Source organism: Eretmochelys imbricata, chromosome 1 (genome assembly GCF_965152235.1).
Source record: "Eretmochelys imbricata isolate rEreImb1 chromosome 1, rEreImb1.hap1, whole genome shotgun sequence".
Classification (NCBI taxonomy): domain Eukaryota; kingdom Metazoa; phylum Chordata; order Testudines; family Cheloniidae; genus Eretmochelys; species Eretmochelys imbricata.
Genome location: NC_135572.1, coordinates 228,959,399 through 228,986,301, shown reverse-complemented (window position 1 = coordinate 228,986,301; position 26,903 = coordinate 228,959,399). Strand labels below are relative to the sequence as shown.

At 45.0% G+C, this 26,903-nt stretch overlaps 1 protein-coding gene across 1 annotated transcript in view; it reads left to right on the top strand.

Moving 5' to 3' along the window:
• The window catches only part of ANO2 (anoctamin 2), a 272,975-nt gene that overhangs the window by 205,923 nt on the left and 40,149 nt on the right, over positions 1–26,903 (top strand). Inside the window, exons 15-16 of the mRNA XM_077807418.1 lie at positions 16,170–16,244; positions 25,215–25,416. Coding sequence (XP_077663544.1) covers positions 16,170–16,244; positions 25,215–25,416 — 277 coding nt within the window. The remainder of the gene's footprint in view (positions 1–16,169; positions 16,245–25,214; positions 25,417–26,903) is intronic.

Below are 26,903 nucleotides of genomic sequence, written 5' to 3'. Positions count from 1 at the left end.
TTGGTGGGTATAATTTCTCCTGTCCAGCCATCCCCTTCTCCACACTTCACCCTCACAAACCTTAATTACGTGGACTTTATTCTGAGAATTTCCACCATAAGTTGTTCTTGGCCATTTTCTATGCCAATGCCAGGGGGTTAAAAAATCCCAAGCTTGGTAAGGTGATTGTCTCTTCTGAATGCTCCTCCTATTGGAGTAGAAACACTGCTCTGGAACCAACCCATCCACTGCAGAGGTGGATGCTGGTTTTCTGAACCCAACCCCCAAATGCACAGTTGTACAGATGCCAGAGCTCTGAAGCTGATGCCTCACCAGCCTGTTGAGGCTGCCAACCTTCTGAACCCAACTCCCTCCTCAGGTGTGGAATGTCAGTATGTTGTGCCGACCCCCATATGCAGGGTTTGTGCTTCCCCTTTGGACCCAGTCATCCTCCCTACTACTTGGTGAGGACCCTACAAATCCGAACCATCTGCCCTTTTGTCATCTTGTAGCACTCAAAGCTCATCTTCAGTTCATAGATAGCTAAGTTTCCCCAGAGCTTTTTCATTGTTGATGCTTTCTACCTCCTATTCAATATCTGTTTCTAATTATTTCCCGCAGTTGTAGTAGCCTACATCTGTCCTATTTGAAACTCATTTTATTTCATGCTTATATTTTCAATCTCTCTGTACCCCTATGTTTGATTCTGTGTGCTCCCCCGTATTCACAATATCTCTTAATTCAGTATCAGCTGCAAATTCAATTGACATGCTTTTTTCTCCACCCACATTCAGATCATTAGTGAAAATGTTAAATACAGGCCCTACCTAACACTGATCCCTGCCGTACACTACTAGATAAAATCATTTTACAACTTGATACCTTGATTGCTATCACAACACGGGGTGATACAAACATTTATCCCTTCACCAGACTTCTGTTTGCTCTGTTCCCATAACTCTGCCTAGAGCTTGCCTTCAGATTTTTGGGAGAGTCAAGTGGTATATTTTGTTGCCACTCCACCAAACTGAAAGGTCTCATTTAAACTATATGGGAGAGATGGGGTCTTCAGGTCACCATCCACGTTCCCCAGTGCAGCTCACTTGTGCTGGGGTCCATGCACAATTGGCAGTATTGGGAAAAAAATGTATTCAAAAGTAAATTCTCCAAATAAACTGGGATGTCTGTTGGCAACTAGTTCCCTAGAGGGTTTTGTGTGCATTATGTATAATTGTAGCATATATGTAGCCCTTTACAAATATTAATTAATCCACATAAGACCCCTCTGGGTTAGGTGTTGTTTTCCCTGTTTGGAAACTAGGAAGCCGTTGGGATTAGAATTCAGGAATGCCTTGCTCCCACGTAGGGTTGCCAGGCGTCCAGTTTTTGACCGGAATGCCCAGTTGAAAACAGACCCTGGGGGATCCGGTCAGCACTGCTGACTGGGCCATTAAAAGTCCAGTCAGCAGAGCAGCGGAGCTAAGGCAGGCTCCCTCCCTGCCCTAGCTCTGTGTGGCTCCTGGAAGTGGCAGGCATGTCCCTGTGGCCCCTAGGCACAGGGGCGACCAGGGAAGCTCCGCGTGCTGCCCCCACCCCCCAGCGCTGCCCCCACAGCCCCCATTGGCTGGCAACCACAGCCAATGGGAGCTGCGGGGGCGGTGCCCACGGCGCTGGCAATGCGCAGAGCCCCCTGGCCCCTCCGCCTAGGAGCCAGACATGCTGGCCACTTCCGAGAGCCACGTGTAGCTAGGGCAGGCAGGGAGCCTGCCTTAGCCCTACTGTGCTACTGACTGGAAGCTGCCTGAGGTAAGCGCCGCCCACCTGGAGCCCACACCCTGAACCCTCTCCTGCACCCCAAACCCTTGTTCTAGGTCAGAACCTCTTCCCACACCCTAACTCCCTCCCAGAGCCCACACCCCCTGCCCCAGCCCTGATCCCCCTACCAGAGCCGCACCTTCTCTCACACCCAAACCTCTGCCCCACACTGCACTCCCTCCCACATGCAAACTCCCTTCTGGAGCCCGCACCACACATGCCCTCCCACACCTAAACCTCCTGCCCCAACCCAGCGCCCCCTCCTGCACCCCAAACCCCTAATTCCCAGCCCCACCACAGAGCCCGCACCCCTAGCCAGAGCCCTCACCTCCTCCCGCACCCCAAACCCCTGCTCCAGCCCAGTGAAAGTGAGTGAGGGTAGGGGAGAGTGAGTGACAGGGAGGGGGATGGAATGAGTGGGGGGGGCGGGACCTCGAGGGAAAGGGGCGGGGAAGAGGCGTTCAGTTTTGTGTGATTAGAAAGTTGGCAACCCTACTTCCAGGCCAGGGTTTAGTCCATCAGACCAAACAGCCTCTCAGACAATTGAAGTGTACCTCATGATCAGAAGCCATGCTAGCTTAGCTGCAAAAAGCTGTCTGGGAGCAAGCCTGTGGTTGTCTAATGTAGCATAGTTGGGACTACCTTTCCCCCTCCATTTTCTCCTGCCACCCCCCCATTGCCATGAATTATGGGGGATTCTCCCCCCTAAATCAAGTGACCATTCACCATAGTTTATGGATCTCAAACTTCAGCCCTGGCCAGTTTAAGGAGTGCCGTGATTAACCAGTAAGCTTTAGAATAGACAACTTTCCAACACGATAAACTAGTTTTTCAAGGTTAACTTTGCAAGGAAAAAGGCTAGAAATTTACCTTTTTAGGAATATAAAAGTTTATATTAGCTCTGACATTTCTAAGTCCTTAAATCAGAGGGGGCAAGGAACTACAGAGTTCTCAGGGCTACAAACAGCTTGAATGGCATTGTAATCTTTCCTGCATTGACTCTTCCTTCCTCTTCTGTGTTCTCCCATTCTGATGAAGTGTCTCCCTCTTACCCACCACAGTTTTGTGCTTTGTTTCTTGTCTCTTTTGCTCCTTTGTTTTTGTTTCCTACTGCCCCTCTCTGTTTCATTTCATGTTCTAGCAGTAAGGTGGTTTATATTGTTATCAAACAAGTAGGTCATGCTCAAGTAGATGCTAGTAAATTTCACTTTCCATTGCTAAAGAACAATCAAATTGAATGGCACAACACAACAAAAACACATGGAAAAATTGTGAGCAAAAAACCCATACATTTTAAAATCAGCCTTTTGCCTGATTCTTCACTTGCAACTTTGTGTGGTCATTTACGCTTGTGTAAACTAAGTATAAAACACTACCAGATCAGAATGGTAGTTCCTAAATCTGTTCCTAAATGTAAACCTCTAAAGGCTAAAGATGGAATTCTGGTTCAACTGAAGTCCATGGGAGTTTTGCCATGGACTTCAATGGGACCAAGATTTATCCTAGATCCTTCAGCCTGCTTTAATATATGTCAAGATAATAGCCTAGCAGTGGGGCAGCCAAAGTTCAGGGAAATGCAAAGGGTGCACCTTTTGCCCCACCCCTTAACCACAGCTGTAGACTAAACATAACTTGACCAGACCAGGAAACCTGACCCTCTCTACTGTGTTTGGTATAAAATCTTTAATTCTGTATTCCCTCCACATTAAGATCCTATCTGAGAATAATACATGCAATTTAGGTAGGTAACAGACTATTAGATGTTGCTAAGAGACTTCAGCATAGGGACGGTAATTTGAGCATTACAAATTGCAATGTAAATTTGCCAACTGGCTTAGTTCCATTGGGCCAAAGTTACTTATATTCAAGTGTATAATAGTGGCTGAACGGGTGATTTTACAGATAAATTTTGGATAAACTATTATGTGTCTGGGATGAAGACAATCAAAGGATTTGACAGTTAAAGTAATGTAGCTAGGGTTGAGGTCCTTGAGAGAAGCTCTGCGGGTAGTTGGGCATGTGAATATGTATCTGACAACTTACTGAAGAACACAGGTAGGAAAAATAGCCCAATGCATAAAATAATTTCAGAGAAAAACTGTTTAAAAACACACTGTCAGTATTAGGATAGTGATAATGATCCATGTTAATTAAAGCACAGTTTTGTCTGAAAAGTTACTCTCTAAATGGCTTTAGATTTATTGTATCAATAATTTTCCCATCAGATGTTCTAGGTTTATAAGTGATAGTATGGGACTAAATTCACTAGTATGCTCCAGTTGCTCTGTGCTGCCCCAGGGATGCAAAGCAGTTGCCAACCCCACTGAGCCAAATTTATGGTTGTTTTGTGTTGCCAGAACAGTACAAAGCAGAGAGAGCATAACTGGCACATGTTTTTTTCTGTCTGCCAATGCCAACCCTTACAAACTCAACCTGGAATCTGAAAGTCAATCTGCTCTCTGCCTGCATCATATAGGGTGTGATTGAGCAAGTACTTAAGCACATGCCTAACTTTAAGTACATGAGTAGTTCTATTAATGTAAATGTATCGCAAATGGGACTGTCTCTCCCCTGTGCATGGTAGTATCCATTTCTACAAGATTCTGCAAATATTTATATAAGGCAGATTAAAGAACTTTGTATGACGTTTCATTGTCTTATTTGAGAATGACCGTGTGTCAAACTGAAGAGAATTGACCATGTAATAAAATATTAAGGGCCTGATTCTCAGTTACATTAAGGTCCTTGTGATGGGGTAGTCTGTTTCCTTAAGAGTAGTGGGACTTAAGGGTTAGCCCCTCCTGTCATGCAGTGTGGCCTATTAAGATTTTGGGAGATCTTAGGAACACAAGGACCGAGGAAATAGAGACTGGGAGAGAGGAATTGGTCCCGGAAATCAGTAGTGTTCAGGGGGAAACCTGTTATTGATTCTTCCAGGGCTTGGAACTAGAAGCATGGAAGAGTGGGTGGGACAAGGCTCCCCTCTCTCCCAGTCAGTGGGGATGAGCTCTGGGAAAGAGACCAGTATATATGCTGCCTCCTCCCCCAAGCAACAGAGATGCCAGTTGGAGAAGTCATGCCTGCTGAATCCACTTAGCCTGCAGGTGAAGTAACTAATTGAGGGGAAGGGACAGTTGGCAGAGAAGCTGACTGAGACCCTACAACTGACCTAAATTACAACCCAGCTCTCAGAAGGAGAGCTGTGGACTCTTGATTAAAGGAGAAAGTTAGTAATAGCCTGAATTACCCAACTCCAGGAGGGATGGGGGTGTGTCTTCTCTTAAGGAGAGAGAAAGTGACTGTCTGAAATACAGACCAGTTCCAGGAGGAGAGTTAGGGCCTCCTGAATGTGGAAAAAACACATCTATATGGACCCAAAGTGGGCATGAAATCAAGAGACGAAAGAAGTTGCTTTCATTCTGTAAAAGAGTTAATAACCTAGATTCCATGTAGTGGTATTTATCTGAAGTAATCTGGTCTGAGTAATCGATTGAAAGATCCTGAGTGGGCACTGAGGGCAATATACCTATAGGGCCGCGAAGAGGTGTGCCCAATTGCAGTGCCTAGTCTCATTCTTTTACATCGTTAAGGCAGTGCAAAGTTTTGGAAAAGTAAGTGTAATTGATGCTTTGCATCATCTTCCTGCTGCCAGAGCAGTAGAAAGGGGCCATCCATACACAAAGAGAGCAGGTTTATGGTTATCTCCTTTAACAGCTTTCAAGTTCCTTTAATATAGTTTAGTTTGTGGCATTTTCATCTAGTTTTCTGAGATATTAGAATAATAATGATAGTAGCGGTAACAATGTGCTGCGCTTATGCAAAGCTTTTCATCTCAAAGCACTTTACAAAGGAGGTAAGTATCATTACCTCCATTTTGCATGTTTTTCTGTTCATGAATGGATTGTTTTTATGCTGTGCTATATGCTCAGCATAAATAGTCACTGTGGTGTCCACAAAACATATATAAAAGCTTTTAATATATATTCAGTTATCTCCTAAATGGCCTGATGTTGATAGGGGCTGAGCAACCTTGACTTGCATTGATTTAAATGGGAACTGTTGGTTCTCAGCACCAGACTGACAAAGGTATTCAAGAACCTAAAGATGCAGATAGGTGTCTAGTGGGTTTAACACAATGGCCAGGAGGATTAGGCCCCATATCTGCTTAGATGTCTTGGAAAATCCCACTAGGTGCCTAAATACCTTTGTAAACCTGGCCCTTAGCCCATCTCAGGATCAGGCTCTTCATGATTTATTAATCACCTTCAAAGAACATTGATTAACCTAATGCATATTTATGACTGCAGATGTAACCCTATTGTTTCCTTAAATAGTGGGTTTCTGGTAATGTTCTGAACTGCTTCTGGTCTATATAAATAATGCATACAAGCCATACATTAAACTACTGTCAGAATAAAAACATAGCTGCAAGTTGCACCCAATCCATATGCAGATATCAAGAAGCTGATTTTATGTAGCATTTTGAAGACCAGACACTTTACTCTTACGCTATTTATGCAATAATGTTTGCTTAGTGCCCTACACACATGATGGTAAAAGTGCATACATAAGTCAAAGCTAAAGCAAGAGTTAAATATGACAGAAGTTAGAAACTTTGTCATTTCCAGAATAATTAAATTGAGTTGGATTAACTAAATTTATCTTTAAAAGGTGAAGTACAAGAACAGGAGTGGTGAAACCTTTTGATATTAAAAACTGAGAGTAGAGTTGTTTGCAATACTTGCCTAAAATGCCTTAAAACAAAGGGTATCTGAGAATGTAGAGTGATTGGATGACTGTGGGGCGTAATCATGGGATTCTGAGGCCTTGTGCATCCTGGAAATTTTCGTCATTGGTAGCCAGCCACCACTGTAACTGCTCTGGTAAAGAAAAAGAAAACCCTAGACTTTAGGCAAAACAATAATAGCCACAGTTTTCCATGGTGCAGCTTACTCCAGTTTCAAGCACCTGTAGAAAGAAGCAGTGCTCAACACCTTATTAAAATGGGGTGGATGTGACTATGTTGCTTAGTGAGAAGCATCCCCATGAAGTGTGCTCTGGATAGAATATCAGGGAGCATGTCTACACTGCAACAAAAGATGCATGGGATGACTGCGGCTGGCCTGGGTCCACTAACTTGGACTCACAAGGCTTGGGTTGCAGGGCTAAAAATTGCAGTTTAGATATTGGGGGTTGGGCTGGAGTCTGGGATCTGAAACGCCATGAAGGGACAGGGCCTCAGAGGCCAGACTCCAGCCCAAGCCTGAATGTCTACACTGCAATTTGTAGTACCGCAGCCTGAGAATCTTGAGCCAAGTCAATTAACTAGGGCTCTGAGACTCAGTGCCATAGTTTTTTTTTTATTGCAGCATAGATGTACCCAGGCTTGCGTCACATAGGTGTGCTGTGCTTCTCCTCTGTTGCTGCAATACTAGCAATCAGTACTGCTATTTATCAAGGTGTGCCTACCCTGCATGCATGTGGTGGGCATCCTTCACCTAACAAAATTGGAGAGGGTTCAAAGAGCCACTACTATGGTTAGAGTGAAGAACATGCTTTTATAGTAATAGACTCAAGCAGCTCAATCTATTTTGCTTATTAAAGAGAAGGTTAAGAGGTGATTTGATTAATCTATAAGTACCTCCATGGGGAACAGAAATTAGATAACAGAGGGCTCTTCAATCTAGCACAGCAGTTCTCAACCTGGGCACCGCGGACCCCTGCGGTTCCACAAGGGTACTCCAGGGGCTCCGCAAGTCATGTCTGGCTCCAGGGGCTCCGTGAGTCATGTCCGGGGCCACCAGCCTTGCTGATCAACTCCTTCTCCTCCCTCCTAGTGCCTCCTGCACACCACAGAACAGCTGCTCAGCGCATACAGGAGGCACTGAGAGGGAGGGGGAGGAGTAGGGATGGGGCATGCTCGGGGGAGGGGGCAGAAAGAGGTGGGGAAGAGGATGGACAGGTGTGGAGCAGGGATGGGAAGAGGTGGTGTGGGGTCTTGGGAGAAGGGGTGGAGTGGCGGCGGGGCCTGGGGCTGAGCAGGGGTTGAGCACCCCTGGGGAAAATTAGAAGCTGGCTTGGGGGTCCGTGAAAAATTTTAAATCAAAATGGGGGTCTTCGGGTTGCTAAAGTTTGAGAACCACTGATCTAGCAGACTGAGCCGGTGGCTGGAAGTTGAAGCTCTAAACATTCAATCTAGAAATAAGGTGTGACATTTTAGCAGTATGGTAATTTACCATTGGAACAGCTTACCAAGAGCTGTGGTGGATTCTCCACTATTGGAGATTTTAAAATCAAGATTTGGTGTTTTTTTCTAAAAGATATTCTCTAGTGCAATCGGAGGTATTGGACTTGAAACAGGAATTAATTCAGGGAAGTCCTGTGGCATGCGTTATGCAGAAGATCAGAGTAGATCAGGGGTCAGCAACCTTTGGCACATGGCCCATCAGGGTAATCTGCTGGTGGGCCGCGAGACAGCTTGTTTACATTGACCGTCCGCAGGCACGGCCCCCCGCAGTTCCCAGCAGCCGCAGTTCGCCTTTCCCGACCAATGGGGGAATGCGGGATGTGGTGCGGACCACAGGGACATGCTGACCGCCACTTCCTGCAGCTCACATTGGCCAGGAACAGCGAACTGCAGCCACTGGGAGCTGCGGGGGGCTGTGCCTGCGGACAGTCAACATAAACAAAATGTCTCGCAGCCCGCCAGCGGATTACCCTGATGGGCCATGTGCTGAAGGTTGCTGACCCCTGGAGTAGATGATCACAATAGTCCCTTCTGGCCTTAAAAATCTACTGTGATATTAGTGCTGAGGGCTGTATCACAGGAGTTCCATGTCTACAGTCACTTCTCATAGTTTACTGTTTTATGACTATTGCATCTAATTTGTAAGGTGTCTATTCTAGTAGCATCTTAGAACTGCTTTTAACTGATGTTTCTGAAAGCAAGAGTTTCTTAATCCCTGCGGTGGGCAACAGACTCACACATTCAGAGCATCAGAGAGACCTATCCATAGGCAATGTAGAGGTTAGCTACTGTGACCAATGGGTTCACAGTGAAGTTTGAGTATGCGAGCATTGGGTTAGTTCCAACTTAGACCATTTCAAAATTTCAGCATAAGTAAAATGGTTCTGACAGAAAAGTTTGTAACCCATTGCAAACCACCTTAGGAGGGCTTCCTGCAGTTACGTTTGGGCCTGTTTAGAGAGAGCAAAAACATTAATCACAAGGTTTGCAATTCCACAGCCCCCATCCAAATCTTGCTGGTTTAGTTACTGTCTTTAAACCTGAAACCAAGCACTGGTCAGCCTAGAAGTGATACTTTTGCCCTTGAAACCCTGTTACTCCTGCTCAGTTGTGCAGAGCAGGGCCTGTGGCTTTTTCTTGGAAATGCTCTCAGTGGAAAAGCTAACTCATGTTTTGTTGGAGGACAGAATTTGAACTTCTAGGGCTAAATTCAAACCGGCACAGGCACAAGCTCAGGGTCACAAAGGCAGCAGCCTGTGCCTCCCTTATTCGGGGAGTGGGGGTTAGAGCAGTCCTCAGAGGTGCCCTAAATTGTGCTCCTGATGCAATGACCACTGCAGGGTCCCAGAACTGCTGGAATGTAGGTCTGCCTCGGCCATACCTCCTCCCGCCTTCAAACTGCTCCCGCTGTGTCCCTTTCCTAGAACACCACCTCCACCACCAGCTATTTCCTGGGGAGTGAGTTGTGCCTTTTTCCAATAAGCTGGCACACAGATTGGAATGTTTTGTGTCTTTTAGACATGGGAGGAGGACACTATTTGTAACCAGAACTTTTATTTTCAGATGCTCGTTTTGAAACCAAACATAATTTCTGCAGAATTTAAGATATGTTTCCACTCTGGCAAGTGATAATATAAAAATGGCACTTTCATACTCAACAGCTCTGCCCTGTGGATTCATTCAGAGTAAATCATATTGACTTGACAACAGAAGTAAAATTTTATTGTTTTCTGCTGCTGTCAGGTTGGCAGGAGCGAGGGGAGCCAAGAGAGAGGGAGCTGGACTCTGTTCTTCCCTGTGCAGCGTTTGCTAAGTTTTCGTCAAGTATCACTGTGAAAGTCCACTGAAGTCAATTGGATTCCACAGGTGCATCTGCATGAAGAATCTGAACTGTGGGTTTTTAGTTATAAGTGAAGATGCACAAGAGAGAAAGTGTGTCATTTTACTCCGTGTGCAAGCTGAATTGTCATGGCTGGCAGTTAGCACTTTGTAGAGGTGTTCTCTTGTGGATAAATAGAAATAAATAATATAATGAAATACTTTTGAGCTGAACAACATCTGAAACACAGGTAGCATAGAGCGCATTACTGATCATGGCAGTGTAGCGGGTTTGGCACCCACCTCTCATGAGTGCCCCCTTCTCTGGCGTGTCTATGTTCGTTAGTTCTGGTGAACCCTTTTGGGGGTTCTCAGATGGGTTTGTCAGTGACACAGTGCTCCAGCCAAGTCACACTCTCTGCATGAGCACAAAACCCTTATAGGGTATATGGTCCACCAGGACCTATCTCAGTACCTCTCCGATGGTGTCTCTTTCTAGCCCTCCCTGGGCTTTAGTCTTTAAGTAGTCCAGTCCTGGTATGGGGCTGTATCCCCAGGGCATCCTCCCTGGAGACACTATCTTCCTGCAGACCTCCCCAGGCTCAGTCCCAGTAACCCGCCAGGAGCTCCCTCAGTGCTTCCCTGGTCCCTGCTGGTAAACCATCTGTGGCCTTGTTGCTCTTCCAGGCAGCCAGGTATGCAGTCCTTTCTTCTCCTGCTCCAAGCGACAATGGACTACTGCTCTGCTCTGCAGCTCCTTTTATATGGCCCTCCTGGGCCCTGATTGGCTGCTTCCCCTGCAGGCACTCCAGCCTGCTTGGAGGTTCTCTCCGCTGTTCCTTTCCTGGGATGGGAGTGACAGAACCCTGAGGCCTACAGCAGGGGGCCTTTGGGCCTAGTCCACCCCATCACAGGAGGATACAGGCTTCTGTACAGTATATGTCATAACATGGTAGAAATCTCTACATTCCATACTTTGAGAGTGAAATCAAAGACTACTATATCATTTTGATCATAGAAAAGGTCCTTATGATTATCATACTTCAGGACAACTGCACCTGTATTACCCCTCTGTCCCTCGAGGGCATCCACTCTAGTCTTCTAGCTCCTCAGCCGTCACCTCTTTTGGGTGGAGACCCATGTCTTTTTCCCTCCTAACCATGTTTTTTCCAGGCTGCACAATTCCCTGCCTACACTGTGTTATTCCCCCCAAGCAAAGCTGCCTAACCAGGCCAGCGTCTGTGCTTTGCTTACACTTTAAAGGAGTTCTAATATACCATACAGCTCTATATAAGCAAGCACACTTATTCTTAAGGTGAAAGCATTACAGAGAAAACATATTCAAAACAATAAAAGAACCTACCCTCATGATAATAAGCTTACCAGAGGTCACTCCAGCTCCTTTTGTGGAGTTCTGGTCGATGTCAGTCTTTCCAACCCTTCCCAGGAAGGACTGCCTCACCCTGCACCCCCTTGGACAAAAAGTTCTGTCCATTTGCTATATCAGAAAGAAGGCCCTGAGTCAGTTTAACCTCAGGCTATTTATCCAAAAGCCATTTCTTTGTCTGTTGGTCTCCGGAGAATACAGTTTAAACCAGTGTATGTGGTCCTTTGCAGGTACCTCTCGGGTTCAAACCTGAGTGAATTTGCCTAATCACTTCCTCCCCTGCCCGTTCTTGGTTTCTGGAGGGCTGTGTTCACCCTCCTCCGGGGAATTAAATACAATGATACATATACTTAATACAGTAAGAACTCCCAAAATTATTGCAGGAAATTGCCATGTCTATCACACTGGTACTTTACAGTACAGTCTTTTAATGGCTAGATGGCACTATTGCCAGAGAATAAAATCAAGCATATTATAAGATAGCAACTGAACTCACAGATTTTGCTCAGAGAAGATAATAATAACTTGCAAGTGCTGTAAGAAGTATTAACGTTCTACTGTCTATCACAATATATTGATAAAATTTGTGATACCGATTTTCTTTAATGGAATGTGCTTTATAAACTGTCTCCTTTGTCTAATAATTCAGTAGTATCTTTACAAAATACATTCTTGCTTCTCATAGGTGCAGATATGAGCCCAAAGCTCCCCTTCATTGCATGCTGTAGAGAGGAGCAAAATCATGGTAAATCCATGCAAAGTAGAGGGGAAGAGGCACACAGAGGAGAAAGGTGACTAGACGGTATCCTGCCCCCACAATGTATTGTACATGAGGAATTGGGGCAATGCAGACAAGATTGTGAATTGTTGGCGAATATACTATGGCAGTTATGCTGGCCACAGGCGTGTCAACTGCTGCTGCCCAGAGAAGCAGTAACTTCCGCAGGTGCTGACATTGACATCCCCATTGACAGGGTGTCACACGAAGAAGCATCCAGTGGCATAATGGCAATTGTGCAAGTCATGAAGTTGGTGCTGGAGAGCTGAAAGAGGCACAGAGTCTGTACCATTACTCAGATAGCCAAGATTTCTGGGTATTACTAGCTAATCCTGCAGATTCTTGACCTTTCTGCCCTCTAGAAGCCACACATCCAGCAACCAGGAGCCCCAACTCACACAGAGGAGCATGAAGTGGATTTTAAGAGTAAGAGACAATACCGATTTCTTTTTAATGTAGGAAGGGGATGAAATCCTAGAATATTGGAATCTAGAGAAAGATTGGTGTCAGTTGAGATTAGCTTTAAATCGTTTAAGCAGTGAGGCTTCCACCGCTTCCCAAGAAAGTCTGTTTTACAGCCTAAAAGATCTCACTGTCAAGACATTTTTCTTGATTTTTCAGGTTAAATTTTCCTTTTTCTAATTTCATCCCATTAATCCTATTCCCTTGTACTGTCTTAAATAGATTCTCTCTTTTATTGGTGTTTACACCTTTCAAGTGTTTATAGGGCTTATCATATCCTTCTCTCTTAGACATCACTTAGAGAAGGCATCCATATCTGACTATTTTAATCTTTCCTCATAAATCAGTCCCTCCGGCTCCCTAATCATATTTCTTGCATTTCTCTGAACTCTTTCCAGTTTGGCAATATCTTATTGCTAGCATGGTGTGCAGAACTGAACACAATGTTCCAGGTGTAGTCAGATGAGGGATATGTAGAGAGGGACTATTTTCTCCCTGTTCAGTGAGGTGATATCTCTGAGGTGCAGCCGAGATTTCATTTTAATTGTTTTTGCCAATGGCCAAGGTTTTTAGAATTGGTTATGCTTCTAAATCCATATTTCAGCACTTAAATAAGTGGCCTGGATTTTGAAAAGTACTGAGCACCCAGCAATTCTCATTGAGGTCACTGTGAGCTGCTGGGGTATATTGCGTTAGTAAAAGAAGTCATTTATTTAAATGTCAAAATAAGGGTTTACAAGTCCAAAATTTCAAATATGACTACTGACTTTGGGTGCTTCCACTTCTTGGATACCCACCTTGAGACACACTTGATTTTTGAAGGTGCTTAACATGTTCTGGTAATTGAGACCCTTAAAAAGGTGTCTGGTTAGAAACCCAAAAAATTGATCCACCCAAAATCACTAGCCACTTTTGAAAAACAGATGTTTTGGATATATTCAGTTTTCCTATACATGCCCTTACCTGCTCTTTATCAATAAGTATGTTTAAAGGTCTTCCTCACTTTCTCAGTGTCACCATTTCTCGAGATTTTATTGTCTTGTTTTTCTTGATTCCTGAACTCAACTGATTTATTTGAGAATTTCAGCTTTCATTGTAAAATAAAATAAAATCTCTTGACCTCATGGTTGTGCAGAAGAAGCTTGAAAATGTGAACCAAACAGCAAATAAAAAGAGCCCCAACTTTTTTATATTTTTGAAATCTCATGATTTTTAATCCAATCTTGGGGTGGGGGGGATGCTACTCCTGATTTATTAATGTTTGAGCTGGGTCATATTGCATTCTAATTGTCCAAAAGTCTTTTTGTTTGACAGATTTAGAAAAGAAGTTGTGTCTTAGCCATTTTTGAATTTTCATTCACTGCCTCCTATATGAGTGAGTTTTCTCTCTTTTCCTTGATATTGTTGTAAAAGCTTTCCTTATGCTTTCCTTAAGCTTTTTTTTGAGGGGGAGGGATAGCTCAGTGGTTTGAGCATTGGCCCACTAAACCCAGGGTTGTGAGTTCAATCCTTGAAGGGGCCATTTAGGGATCTGGGGCAAAAATTGGGGATTGGTCCTGCTTTGAGCAGGGGGTTGGACTAGATGATCTCCTGAGGTCCCTTCCAACCCAGATATTCTATGATTCTTATTTCCCTTGACTGTTTTGGCTAGTATTAACTCATTCTGCTGGTTTGCTTCCTTAGTGTTTTTCCCCTAGTGAAATAGTTTGATGTGGTATCCTTCATGCCTTTTCAAAGTGTAGTAGCGCAGAACTTTTTATGTCCTGGATAACTGCTGAATGGTAAATGCCAAAACAAAATGAAACGCATCTGTGCTTTCCCAGAAACACTTTTTAAAGTTGCCTTCTGGCTAAAAGGTGGACTCAGATGTTTGTTCTGTATACTTTGGGCCTGCTTCTCCTTGGGTTTGCTATGGTCCTGCCCTCTCAGCACACTCGTGCAGGAGACACCCTTAATTTGACTGCTCGAGCAGTGAAGGGGTGTGTGTGTGTGTGTGTGTGTGTGTGTGTGTGTGTGTGTGTGTGTGCGTGTGTGTACGCTCCTGCAGTGTTAAAAGCACTGGTGGGACACTTCTAACCAGGGTGGGCACAGGATGATGCCTCTTCCCATTCCTGCACCCAAGCAGGCACCACCAGAAAGGTGATGCTTACACCTATTGTGGAAGTACTGCAAATTCCACGCTTTCCTTACCATCTCAGGAGGTGCTTTTGCCTTTGAAGTGCATAATGCCTCCAAGTAATTTCTTGTCAGGACAGTATTCTTCTCAGGATAGTAGTGCCTAAAGAAAAAAAAAAAGCTTATTTGAGCCCTTTGAATCAGATTCTGATCTCATTTACCTTCATATAAATCTCCATATAAGCTCTTGACTTTAATGGAGTTACTCTCGATTTATACCAGCATAAAAAGGACAGAATCTGGCCCCATTGTGTAGCACAGATGTTAAGACTAATGAGAACAGCAGCTGATCTTGAATTCACAGTTAATTCAATTGCATATTTTTGCTTTAACTTAACCATTGTGATCTTATTTTTTTAATAACCATTTTTGAGGGGTGGAAATTACATGTTTCATGTAAATCAATTTTAAAAATTCTTTTCATATGAAAACATTTTATTTTTCATTTTAAGAGCAGGGAATTGGGTTTATTTGAGGGCAGTAATGCTCCATTATTTTTCACTGATAGGTATCAGGTGGAGGGAGCTACCTTTTGCACCCAGTCGAAAAGTCATCTGAGCCCTCTATAAATAGGGCTTGCCTTCATTATTTCTCTGATCTTTGAACCAGATGCCATAAGAGAGTCTGGGATGCCTGGAATACAGCAAGGGGTGAAATTCTGACCCCAATGAAGTCAGTGACAAAATTCCCATTGACTTCAATGGAGCCAGAATTTCACCTAAAAATGTTTAATCTTCCAACTGGGAATAATGGGCCAAATCCCCAGCTGGTATAAATCAGCAAAGCTCTGTTGAAGTCAATGGAGCGAAGAGATTTACTCCAGCTGAGGTTCTGGAACAATATGAAGAGCATATAGCAACACAAGATGTAAACAAATGTGTCATAAATAGAAAGTAGAAGATGCTTCTGAATACTTTACAGTGTGATTGTGAATAGTCAGATGGTTATTTTAACACTGAGAGGGTTCAGTTGTATAACAGCCACACTGGATGAAGCAAACCTTACAGGAGACATCTGAAGTAACTGGTGATAAACATTCTATCTTATTATGGTTTCTCACCTAAAACATCACTCTTCTGCGCTCTTGCAAGAAGCAGGGTTGTGGGGTTTGTTTGAGTTTTTTTGTTAATGAAAGTACTTACTTCTACAATTGTTTAGGGTTAACTTTAAGTTTTTCTATTAAGACTTTGAAATTCAGTAGAAGCCAGTTGAAATTTTTCACATTTCAGATTTTCAATGAAATTTCAAATTTTGAAATTCAGGGGGGATAGGCAACAAAATTTTAGAGAAATTCTCCCTTCCCTTCTTCCCATTTTTCTACCAATTTTAGAGATGGTTGAACATTTCTGAATTTTAAAATTACATTTAAATTTTCAAATTCAAAAATATAAATGGGCAGAAGGGAAAATCAATAATATTTTTAATTGAGCTTTTTCCTTTTCTTTTTTCCCAGTTCAAAAATTCACCAGTTCTCTATCGATTGTCTTGACCTTTGTGTTTTGCAACAGGATGAAAAGGAGAAGTTAACCTGGAGAGACCGTATGCCTGGCTATCTAGTGAACGTTGCATCCATTTTATTTATGGTAATTTTATTTGTTTTTTCTTTCACATTCCTCTGGGCTGTCAAGATCTGTGAACAACATCCTCCTTAAAGCTGAATTAATGCTCTCAAAGATGGAAATGACCTTTCCTTTTTTATACCTTAGGAACTTTCCTATAGACAACAAAATACATTAGCGTTGAGCTGCAAGGCTTGATAAAATAGTATTAGGAAAGTCTGGCCAATAGACCTGCCAATGGTCAATGACACCATAGGCTGAAAACCATGCGTGGTCTCTCTAACTACATATAAACAATGAAAACACATAGCCTGACCCTCAGCTGGTGTAAATCAGCAATGGAAATATGCCAGTTTATTACCAGCTGTGCATCTGACCCACAGAATTTACTCAAGGAAATTAATGTAAAATACTAATATGGGTATAACATTTTAATGGACTTGAATGGTGCAAATACTACAAAAACTTCCCCAGAATTATTCATTCAGAATTTTAATTGAGTATGCTTCTGCCACATGCACAGCAATTTTGTGTTCACTTTCACATTGTGGGTATATGTATATCATCTGTATAATTTTAAATGGCTAAGAGCTTCCTAGGCTACAGCAGGCCATCATTTTTGAGACAGAACTGACTGATTTCAGTGTGGACTTCTGCTTAAAAAGTAATGACACAATATGTTCCATTCCGAACAAATAACTAAAAAGTATCTGTTTGTTAACCTGTCAAGCTCTTGACTTATATCCAAGTTGGGATCATGTAAATGTCAACATATGCTGTTTTTAATTCAGGAATTAACCAACCCAACAAGAGAAATTTCAGCTCAAAGACAAAAAAAAAAAAATTGAGTGAAAAAGTAAAAAAAAAAAAAGAATTAGAACTGACTAACTTTCTCAAATGTAACTACAACATTACTAGTAGCAATGCTGTAATATTTCTCAGTGTAGCTACAGAATAAGGCCCTGGTTTAGCAGAGCATCCTCTTTAGGATGGCTACTTAAACATGCACTTAATTTTAACCTTACGTTACAATCTCATTTAAGCATGTTCTTAAAGTTAAGATTGTGATCATTTTCTTGAATCAGGGCCTAAATGTTGTCTCCCACACTTCGTGTAATATCCTAGACAGATTTATAAAGGTAAAATGTAAAGCACCAGATTCTCAGCTGTTGCAAACCAGCAAAGCTTCATTGATTTCGGTGGAGCTGGCCCAGAGAGTTTTTTCTAGAATATTGTGAATATCATTAAGCAATGAACATATACAGGGCAACTGTTGAAAAAAATTCTGCTGTATGAGAGCCAGCCAGATCCCATCTGCCATGTGCAGATTACAATCTGGGCTTTACTGAACACAGTCCTTTTCCTACTAGATTAGTTAAACAGTGATTGGGGACACTGGGCCAAATTCTGCGTTCAGTTTCTGCAGTTGTTCTGGTGCATATGAGATTGCACTCGTGTAACTAATTTTGGCCAGTCCAACTCCTTTATCACTACCCACACAAAAACTAAATACTTTTTTTTTAGAAGCATGATCACTATTTAGATACAGTGGGCTAGAGTCTCAGGCATGCAAGCACACACATAAGCCGCATTTTCCAGTGCTGCAGAAGTGATTGTGGAATTTCTACCACCACCTTTTCCAGGCCTACACTATCTGGCAGGCACAAACCCATAGGAATTTTTCCTTCAAATGTCTATATTGTTGTAGAATGATGATGTCAGATGCTTTGCCTGACCTCCCCCCACCTACCCTCACACTGCATACTTTCCCTGATATTTCTTAAGGCTGCTGACAATTTCCTCTTGGTAGAACCTTGCTCTTTATTTTCTATTCTGTGCACTTCTTAAATATGAAGCCCTTTCAAGCAGAAGCATTCTACCACTTTTTTCTCTATCGAGCTCTTGCTCTCTCTTCCTTTACTTAACCAAGTATATTATTTGGGGGCGTTTTTTAAATGTAGGTTTTACAAAAATCAGTTTTTACTTTCACACCCAATTAGACTCTGCACCAGTCTTATTTTACATCAGTAATAATTATAATCATGATGAGATACATTTCTAAGTGCATTAAAATCTGTATACACAACCACTGTTCTGCATGAAGACCTCTTGCTGTGCAGTCAAAGGGCAGTTTGTATGCTTACTGGGAACAGGATATCACCAGGCTTAAGCTATTGAAAATTTCCTTCTGAAGTGATGTTCTACAAAGTACACATCACAGCAAAGATTTCTGCATTAACCATGAAAATCTGTGCAGTTGCCTCAAGGGAGCAGGATGGGGCTACACATCAGCATCACCACGACCCTCCTTTATAGTCCCTGATTCGTCTCTGCTGCTGTTCTCACTATCAGCAACCCTCTCCACTTTCCTATAGTGGATTTGACACATACAGGAGAAGAAAATCAACTAGTGTCACAGCACAGGGCTTCAGCCTGTTCTTCCTTTAAGGCCAGATTCTCATACGTTTACACGTACTCAGTAGTCTACCCTTACTCTGGGAATTGTCTCATTGAAGTCTGGGGAGCTATTTGTGGAGTAAAGTGCTACCCAGCTTGAGTAAAGGTATCAGAATCTGGCCCATAACTGCCACTCAAGCCCCTCCATCTCCCACCTCATCAGTGTCCTCTGTTCCCCTCAGGCTCCCTCCTGCCGGCTCCCCACATCCTTCTCCCCCCTCAGCTTCCTCATGCCCTCCCGCATCTCCCTGCACCCCCTAAATCTGCCTCATTCTCCCCACCCTCCTTTCACAGTGTCTCTGCTGCTCCCTACAGTCTGTGTGCCCTGTCCAGCCCATGAACCATAGAATGGCAGCCGTCTTGCCAGTGCACAGGGCTTCAGTGTCCTAGAAAGAAATGGCAGCCTGCTTTTTTCAGGGCAGCCTCATTTCCACGTGAAGATAGAGAAAGAGCAGCCATCTTGTTGGCTTCAGCCCCATTGGCCGTAACGGGAGATGGGGGCATTTTAAACAGGAGAAAATTCATGAGTTGGCACCTCTCATGATGTTTCCATGTGAAAGGTAAAAAATCATACCAAAATCGTGAGAGTACCTCACCTTCAGCACCCACTGTACTCTACACAGGGTCCCTAGAAACCACGAGATCAGATTTAAGGTCTCTGGATTAATCTTCAAGGCATTCCATGGAAGTGGCTGTAGATACTTCAGAGAGCTCTTCTCTCTTCACTAGAAGACCTTCTCTGTCAACTGTGTCCCGCAGGTGCTATGAAGCTATGTCATCCTTAAGGGTGAAGCTCGTGACAGCAGGAGACAGGGTTGTCTCAGCAACTGGAAACTCATTGGCTTAGTGTTCCATTCAATACACTAAAATATCGAAGGAAAACAGAGGAGGAGAAAAAAGAGAGAGTAAAGGAGTATTAGGAGAAGAGGGAGTGAAGAAGGAAATAATTTACTAAAAGTAAAAAAAAAAAAAAATCCCCAACTGCCTCTGGAGAAAGTAAACAGAAAAATTAGACAACTGGCCAGCTCTAATTGTGATTTTTGGCTCTTATTACGTGGGAGGTGCTCACATATTTGTGGTGATTGGTATCACAATGGGCACCTACATGGACAGGTGAGGTAGAAGCAGGCCCACCGATAGCAATTCCGGGCCCCAGGGCAGAACAGTCAATGGGGCCCCTCACGCATGCACAAGCCTGACATTTGGGCGATGCTGCAGCTGGCAGCTCTCTTCCGGCATGGCCAGGGTTCCACATGCCTGCCTGGTAGGGCTGCCAACTGTCTAATTGCAAAAAGCCAAAGACCTTTGCCCCGCCTCATACCCCGCCCCTTCCCTGTGGCCACGCCCCTATCCTGCCCCTTCTCCAAGGCCCCGCCCCCTTCCCTCTGTTGCTCACTCTCCCCCACCCTCACTCACTTTCAGCAGTGGGTGCGGGCTCTGGGAGGGAGTTTGGGTGTGGGAGGAGGTGAGGGGTCTGGCTCTGGGAGGGAGTTTCAGTGTAGGAGAGTGTATGGGGTTCAGGCTCTGGGAAGGAGTTTGGGTGCGGGAGGGGATACGGGGTGCAGGCAATGGAAGGGAGTTTTGGTGCAGGAGGGGGTACAGGGTGCAGGCTCTGAGGGAGTTTGAATGCAAGAGCGGGTGTGGATTTGGCTCTGGGAAGGAGTTTGGGTGCAGGCTCTAGTCTGGGGCACAGTGTTGGGATACAGGAGGGGGTCACGGGGGTCGGCGCTTACCTCGGGCGGCTCCCGAAAGCGACCGGCACACCCCTCTGGCGGCAGCTCCTTGACGGGGGGCCAGGGGGTCTCTGCATGCGGCTGCCCACAGGTACCGCCCCCGCAGCTCCCATTGGCTGCAGTTCCCAGTGAACAGGAGTTGCGGATTCAGCACTCAGGGCGGGGGCAGTGCATGGAGACCCCCTGCCCTCCCTGGGGACGTAGGGCCGTTCCGTAGGGCAAAAATTCATGGGCTGCACCACCACCCATGAATTTAACTGTAGCTCCTTGAAAATTGTGGTTCTTCCTGCGAGTGGAGGGTGATGTGTGGGATTAATTCTGTTGATGCTGATCCTGACCCCTTTTAAAAAAATGATTTTGGCCTTTATTAATTATGAAAAGATTACATTAAAAATAGTCAGCAGACTGAAGTGCTAAACTTCATTAGGCCTGTACTGTGAACCTAGGCCCCAGGCCAGCCAAATAATAATTATAACAATCTAATCCTTTGCACTTATATAATCTCTTTCATCAGAAGATCTCAAGATGCCTTACCAACAATAATGAATTTACTTTGGAATTTTTGCTAAAGGCAAAAACAAAACAGAAACACCCACCCTCTCTCCACTTCCTGCTGTGACTCCCTGTTTAGCCAAAGACTGTGTTTCTGTGTGAAATTTTATCTTTAAAAATTGTTATTTCATTTTGTGTTTTGAAACTGGAATAACACAACCCCTTGAAATACAAATTCTTCTGTTGGGAAGTTGACCTTAAGTGGCATGGGTGATTTGCCTGATTTCATGGGCAAAGGTCAACTGCTCAGAGACCACAGAACACCCTTTGACTTCTGGGACAAAAATTTACAATGAACCCTGAATGACTCTGCCTTAATCAGTATCAAAAGATTCATGCATATTCAGACACAGCAAAATGTTTCCATCTATGGCAAAAGTTTGTAGAACAGAAAAGGTTTTACACCATTAGGTTCCAATCCTCCTGTGGGAAGCATATGGGTGGGTTGTTGCAGCGAGCAGTCCCATTGACATTGATGCAGCTCTGTGTAGGCACAGCAATGCAACATACATTACTCACTGCATGATCAGAGTGCTAGTTTCCTGTCTCTGACCATAGGCAGTAGCAGATGTTTCAGAGGAATGCTTACAAACCTTGCAACAGGCAGATGTGGTGAAATCTGCCCCACATGGGTGTCATCCTTTTCTCTATTAGTTAGAGACTGGCTTAAGCCCTGAAGTACAAGGATGAATATCCCTTTCCAATTTTTCTTGTCATTAATTATAACTCTGAGTATTCTTGATATCCATATAAATGTCCAATCTCAGTTTCAGTCTTGTGAAGTTCTTGGCCTTAGTCAGAGCTGTAACTAGTGTGAGGTGAAAGGGGCAGCCACCCAGGGCGCAGAACCAGGGGGCACAAAAGTGGGGCGGCACAGGATTGGGTCCAGCAGCATCAGTACTTCCACATTCCACCCCTCAAAGATTGGGTCCTGCAGAGTCAGCTGGAGCCCAGGGTGCTCAGTGTCCTCCCACCCCACAGGATCATAGGTCCAGCGACCCCAGCTTGAGAAGGCTTTCCCTGGCACTAGGACCGCAACAGCAGGTGGGCAGGAATGTGAGTTCTGGCTGGTAGGAAGGGCGGAAGGAGGATGGGCTGCATGGCTGGTTCCATCCAGGCGCTGGAGGTCGGAGACCAGCTGCATTAAATACCTGGAGGGTGCTGAATGGGGAGGGGGTACAGGGGGCTAGGACCATGAAGGAGTGCAGGGGTTAGGGGAGAAGGGGGCGCAGGAGGGGAGTGCAGGGTTAGGAGAGAAGGGGTACACAAGCGTTAGCATAGGCACTATGAGGATAAGGGGTGCACAAGTAGGACCGTGTGATGGAGCATATATAAAATGTGCTAGGTGCTGTACGGATCTGTGCCATGAGGAACTTTGTCTGCGATTAGCTCAGGATGGAGCTGTTTGCCTTCCCCAGACCCGCTGCCTGGCCATGCGCTACTGGCTCTGCTCACACTCCCTAACCTGTGTGCAGGGCTGAGTCCTGGCAGAGCAGCGTTGCCAGCCTGGGGCCTGGCCCTTCCCAGCCCTGGGGGAGAGAGGGCATCTGCAGTTAAAGCTCTCATTAAAGTTGCTAATCGCCAGTTGTACCCACTAGAGGGTGTTTGGAATTTAAACAGACTCAACCTTGGTCAGGGTTTCTCTGTTGAGGAGCCAGCGTGCTGAGTTGCACAGCCATGGCTCTTGGGAGGCCTGACTGAACATCGCACTGACACACCCCCACAGGGCACTGCTCAGGGGCACTGCTCAGGCCATTCACAGGGTCAGTGCCATCCTGGGGCCTTTGCTGCACACAGGGCTGACCTCTGTCCCTCGGCTGTTGACAAACCTTTGACCCTGACGCAACTGCATAGCGGTGGCAAGGAGGAATGGCCTGCTAGAGCCCCCCATGGAGGCGAGCACCCCCGGGCACTCATGTGCGCTCAGCTCCATGGAGCTGGGGAGTCGCAGGCTGGAATTCCAGCTGAGGGACCTGGAGACAAAAATTTTTCACAACTGCAATGATGGCCCCTGTCACTCACACATGGATTTCAAATTACAGTAGCCAGCTTTTATTTGACCCTCTTCTATTCTGTAACAACCTTATCACTGCACTGAACAGTGGGCGAAGGAGTAATTCAGGGAGATACTGCTCTGTTGTGACAGTTCCACAGCCCGTTAGAACCGCCGGGTACCACTGTGTTGCACACAACAGCCTTAGAGAGCTTCACAGCTCCGGTTGGGGCAGAACCCCTGTCGCCTGCGCCAAAGGACAGGGCCCTGATGCCTGAGCTAACGGAGAATCTCTGTTATCTGTTAGCAGTGTAGGGCCCATGACAGCCAGGGGAACCATGAGAGTTACATGGGCACATACACACCAGCCTGTTCATTACACACTTGCCTAGATAGACAAAGCTTGCCTCAGAACCAGCTGTTCAGATCTTATATTTGACATCAGTGTAAGAAATCTCCAAATGCTTCCACCCTGTAACTTCCACCATCTTTGCTCAGGCTTGTCTGAGATGGGATCTTGGGAACTGTCATTCCCAAATCCAGAATTCTCCACTGAGAGCAACAAGTCTCCCAGTGACTGCAGCACCCTCTCCTCATATGGGTTACACCCGCTCACCGTCTGAGGACCTCATATTTATCTTGGCCATGGGGATTGAAACGGACTCCTCCTATTCCCAAAGTACAGGCTCCTCACCACCACCAACTGAGCTGAAAGAGGGTCTTAATGGTTTAATGGCAGGACATAGCCGAACAGTTCTGACTCCACCTCAAAGTTACAGATTCAGAATATTTTGCTATAATATCTCCTGATTGTTCAAAATTTACATAAACATTTAAAATATGGCTTTAATTGGAGTTTGTATATATATTTTTTTCTTTATATAGGAATTAGATACAGTGCTCCTGTCAGCTAATTTCTAAGTTATTATCTGCAAAAATCCTAGCATTTTCAGGTGCTTAGTAGTCCCTGGAATCACAGTTAAAGTTGCCCCCGCCCCAATCTGAAATAGCGCCCATGCCCAGCTGTGGGGATGGGGAGAAGGCCACAGGGAGGCTCTGACCTATGGCTGGTGCTGTGGCCGGGCCTGTGCCAGCCACCCCTCCGCTGTGACAGACAGGGAGTGATCCTTCTCCCCATCTCCAGTGGGTACCCCCCGCAGCAGGTCCCTCTTTCCAGTCCCTCCACCTCACCTCCAGCTCCCCCTCTTCCTGGCAGTGGCCTCTATTTGGGAATTTGAATTGTGGTAACCCTAGCAGTTGCTCCATTCTCACGCCGTCAGTTTCTGGAGCTGGTGGGAGTGAGTCTGCCCTGCCAGCAGCAGCTGCCCACCCCCAAGGCCTGGGTGGGCACCAGGCTCGTGTGGCCAAGCTCAGAGCTCAGGCAGTTCAACTGCAAGCCCGGCAGCCACAGGACTGGGGCAGGGCAGCCAAGGGGAGCAAAGGGTTCTGCTCTGTATGCAGGGAGTATGGGGAGAGTGACCCAGCTGCAATGGCAGGTCCCTAAGCAATGAGCGGGGTGTGACCAGGCTGCTGAGACACAGGTGCCCAAGGGGGGATGAATAATGCAGGGAGCACCTTGTGGAGCATCTCATGGCAGCCAGGCTCCATGGGCAAGGGCCAACTCCAGGGGGCGTCGCTGGCCGGAGCTGGGCCGCCTGCCCTGCCTGGGGAGTGCCCAGCCATGCAGAGGCAGCTGGCTTGGGGAACAGGGCAAGGAGGGCTTCTGGGTAGCCAGCCAGTGCCCTGGTTTCCACAGCATGGAGAGCCAGGGGCCCGAGTGGGCCAGGTGGCTTCTGCCAGCTTCTGATCTTCTGGCTCTTGGCAGGAGGTGACAATTTCCAAACTGTGGGGATGCATCCCCCTAGTGCCCCACAGTTTGAAACCCTCTATGTTAAATGGAAGACAGAAATCTGGTGGGCATGTGACCCTGCATGCCTCACCACTCATCACCTCCAGGGAGTGCAAATATCCTTGCTCACCGCAGGTGCTAAAATGCTTAGTTAGGGCTCTGGCCTCAGTGACTTCTTACAGCAGCGGGTTCCAGAGTGTAATCACCTGCTGTGTGGAGAAAAGTATTTCCTTTTATAGGAGTTGAATTTTCCACCACTTAGTGTCATTGTACATCCTCTTGTTCTTGTGTTACTTTAGTTTCTAGTCACTCAACACCAATTCGGGCAACAATTTTGAGATATAATTAAACATTTCTTTGTAAGCTCTAGTCAGATATGTGCACTGATATTTCCATACATTTCTTTGCAGATTACAGTGACATTTTCAGCAGTTTTTGGTGTGACCGTGTACCGAATTATTACAGCAGCTGCCTTGTCCATCAGCAAAAATGAGTCAACCAGGTCGAACGTTCGTGTGACTGTGACTGCAACCTCTGTCATCATTAACCTGGTTGTGATCCTTATATTAGATGAGATTTATGGAGCTGTTGCCAAATGGCTGACAGAAATGGGTAAAGCTCTCCTAGCCCTCATTACAACTTTGTATGTATTTCCAATAGAGTAGGCAAGAAAGTTCTAAAAGGAGGATTTCCTGTAAAGCAGTTCTGTAAAAGAGGAAACATTCAGGCCCAGAGGATAAAAATGTGTCCAAGTGACTAAGGGTCCCAACTCCAATTTTCAAAAATGACTTCGGGCCAGACGTTAAAGCATATTTAGGTGTCTAAATACTTTTCAAAATCTGACCTTAGACACAGAGAAGCCTAATTCTCATTGAAATCAGTTGGACTTTGGCCTTGTCTGCATTAGAAAGAACACTGGTAGAGCTATACTGGCAAACCCTCCTAGTGGACGGTTCCTTTACTGGGACAGTTTATACCAGTTCCCCAAACAAAATAAACCATACTGTCAAAAGGATTCTGTGTCTCGATTTCCTCACATATAAAATTAGAATAATGGGTCAGATCCTCAAGTGGTGAACGTCAATGTAGCCCCATTAAAGTCAAGGATCTTAGGATAAACTCTCTGCCCCTACCGTGGCTCTGGGGCCAGACAAGCTCTATGCTCCTGCCGCCGCCACAGGGCTTGAGATGTCAGACGCTGACCCCGGTGGCAGGGCTCTTTCACTATAACGCACCCGTGGCTATAACGAATAAATGGCTTGGATCTCCAGGGGTTCATTATAGAGAGGGTGTACTGTACTATTATAAATAGCATCATTATTTACACTTCTGATAGCATACTAGCATAACAGAGGGCCAGTCATAAATGGGTGAGATACAGTAGAATGATTTCTATTGTTAGAGGTAGCCCAATTGTTTTAATTTGACTCCAATGAAAATTTAAAATAAAAAGAGACCAGTAATACATTTAACATAATGCCACCTTATTATATTTTCTCTCCCTTTTTGCAGAGAGTTTCTTGGCAAAACGTAGCCCTGGTGCAAATGGGCATAATTCCATTAAGTTCAGTGGAGATGTACCCACTGATGCCAGTTGTGCATTTGGTTTTCAGAGCTGTATGGGAAACAAAGATGAAAAATACAATCAGTTTTTTAGCTTTCACATAAAATATCCCTCTGTTATTCCCCCCTGAGCTTCAAGTCACATTTAGAGCCAGCCCTGCTGCCCTTACTCAGACAACACTCCTATTGAAGTAACTGGGTGTTTTGCCTGAGACAGGACCCACTATGGAATTCTAGGCTTTGGTCCTTTTTGAATAATTTCTAGTGCCACAAATTACGTCATGGTTCATTCAGATGGCTGTCTCTACTAATATGCTCAGATGCCAACTGTAATTAAAAATGTTAAAAAAATTACAATTCATTCATGCTGATAAATGCTTCTTACCTTGTGAACTTTCATATTGCTGAGCTGAGCAAAATGGATGCAATTTTCTTTTCACACTGCAATTCATAGACGTGTCTGGCATCATGCTGCATTTTTCCACTTTAAGGGGCAAATTTTCCTGACCTGATGTAGGAGCAGTGGAGGGTTCATG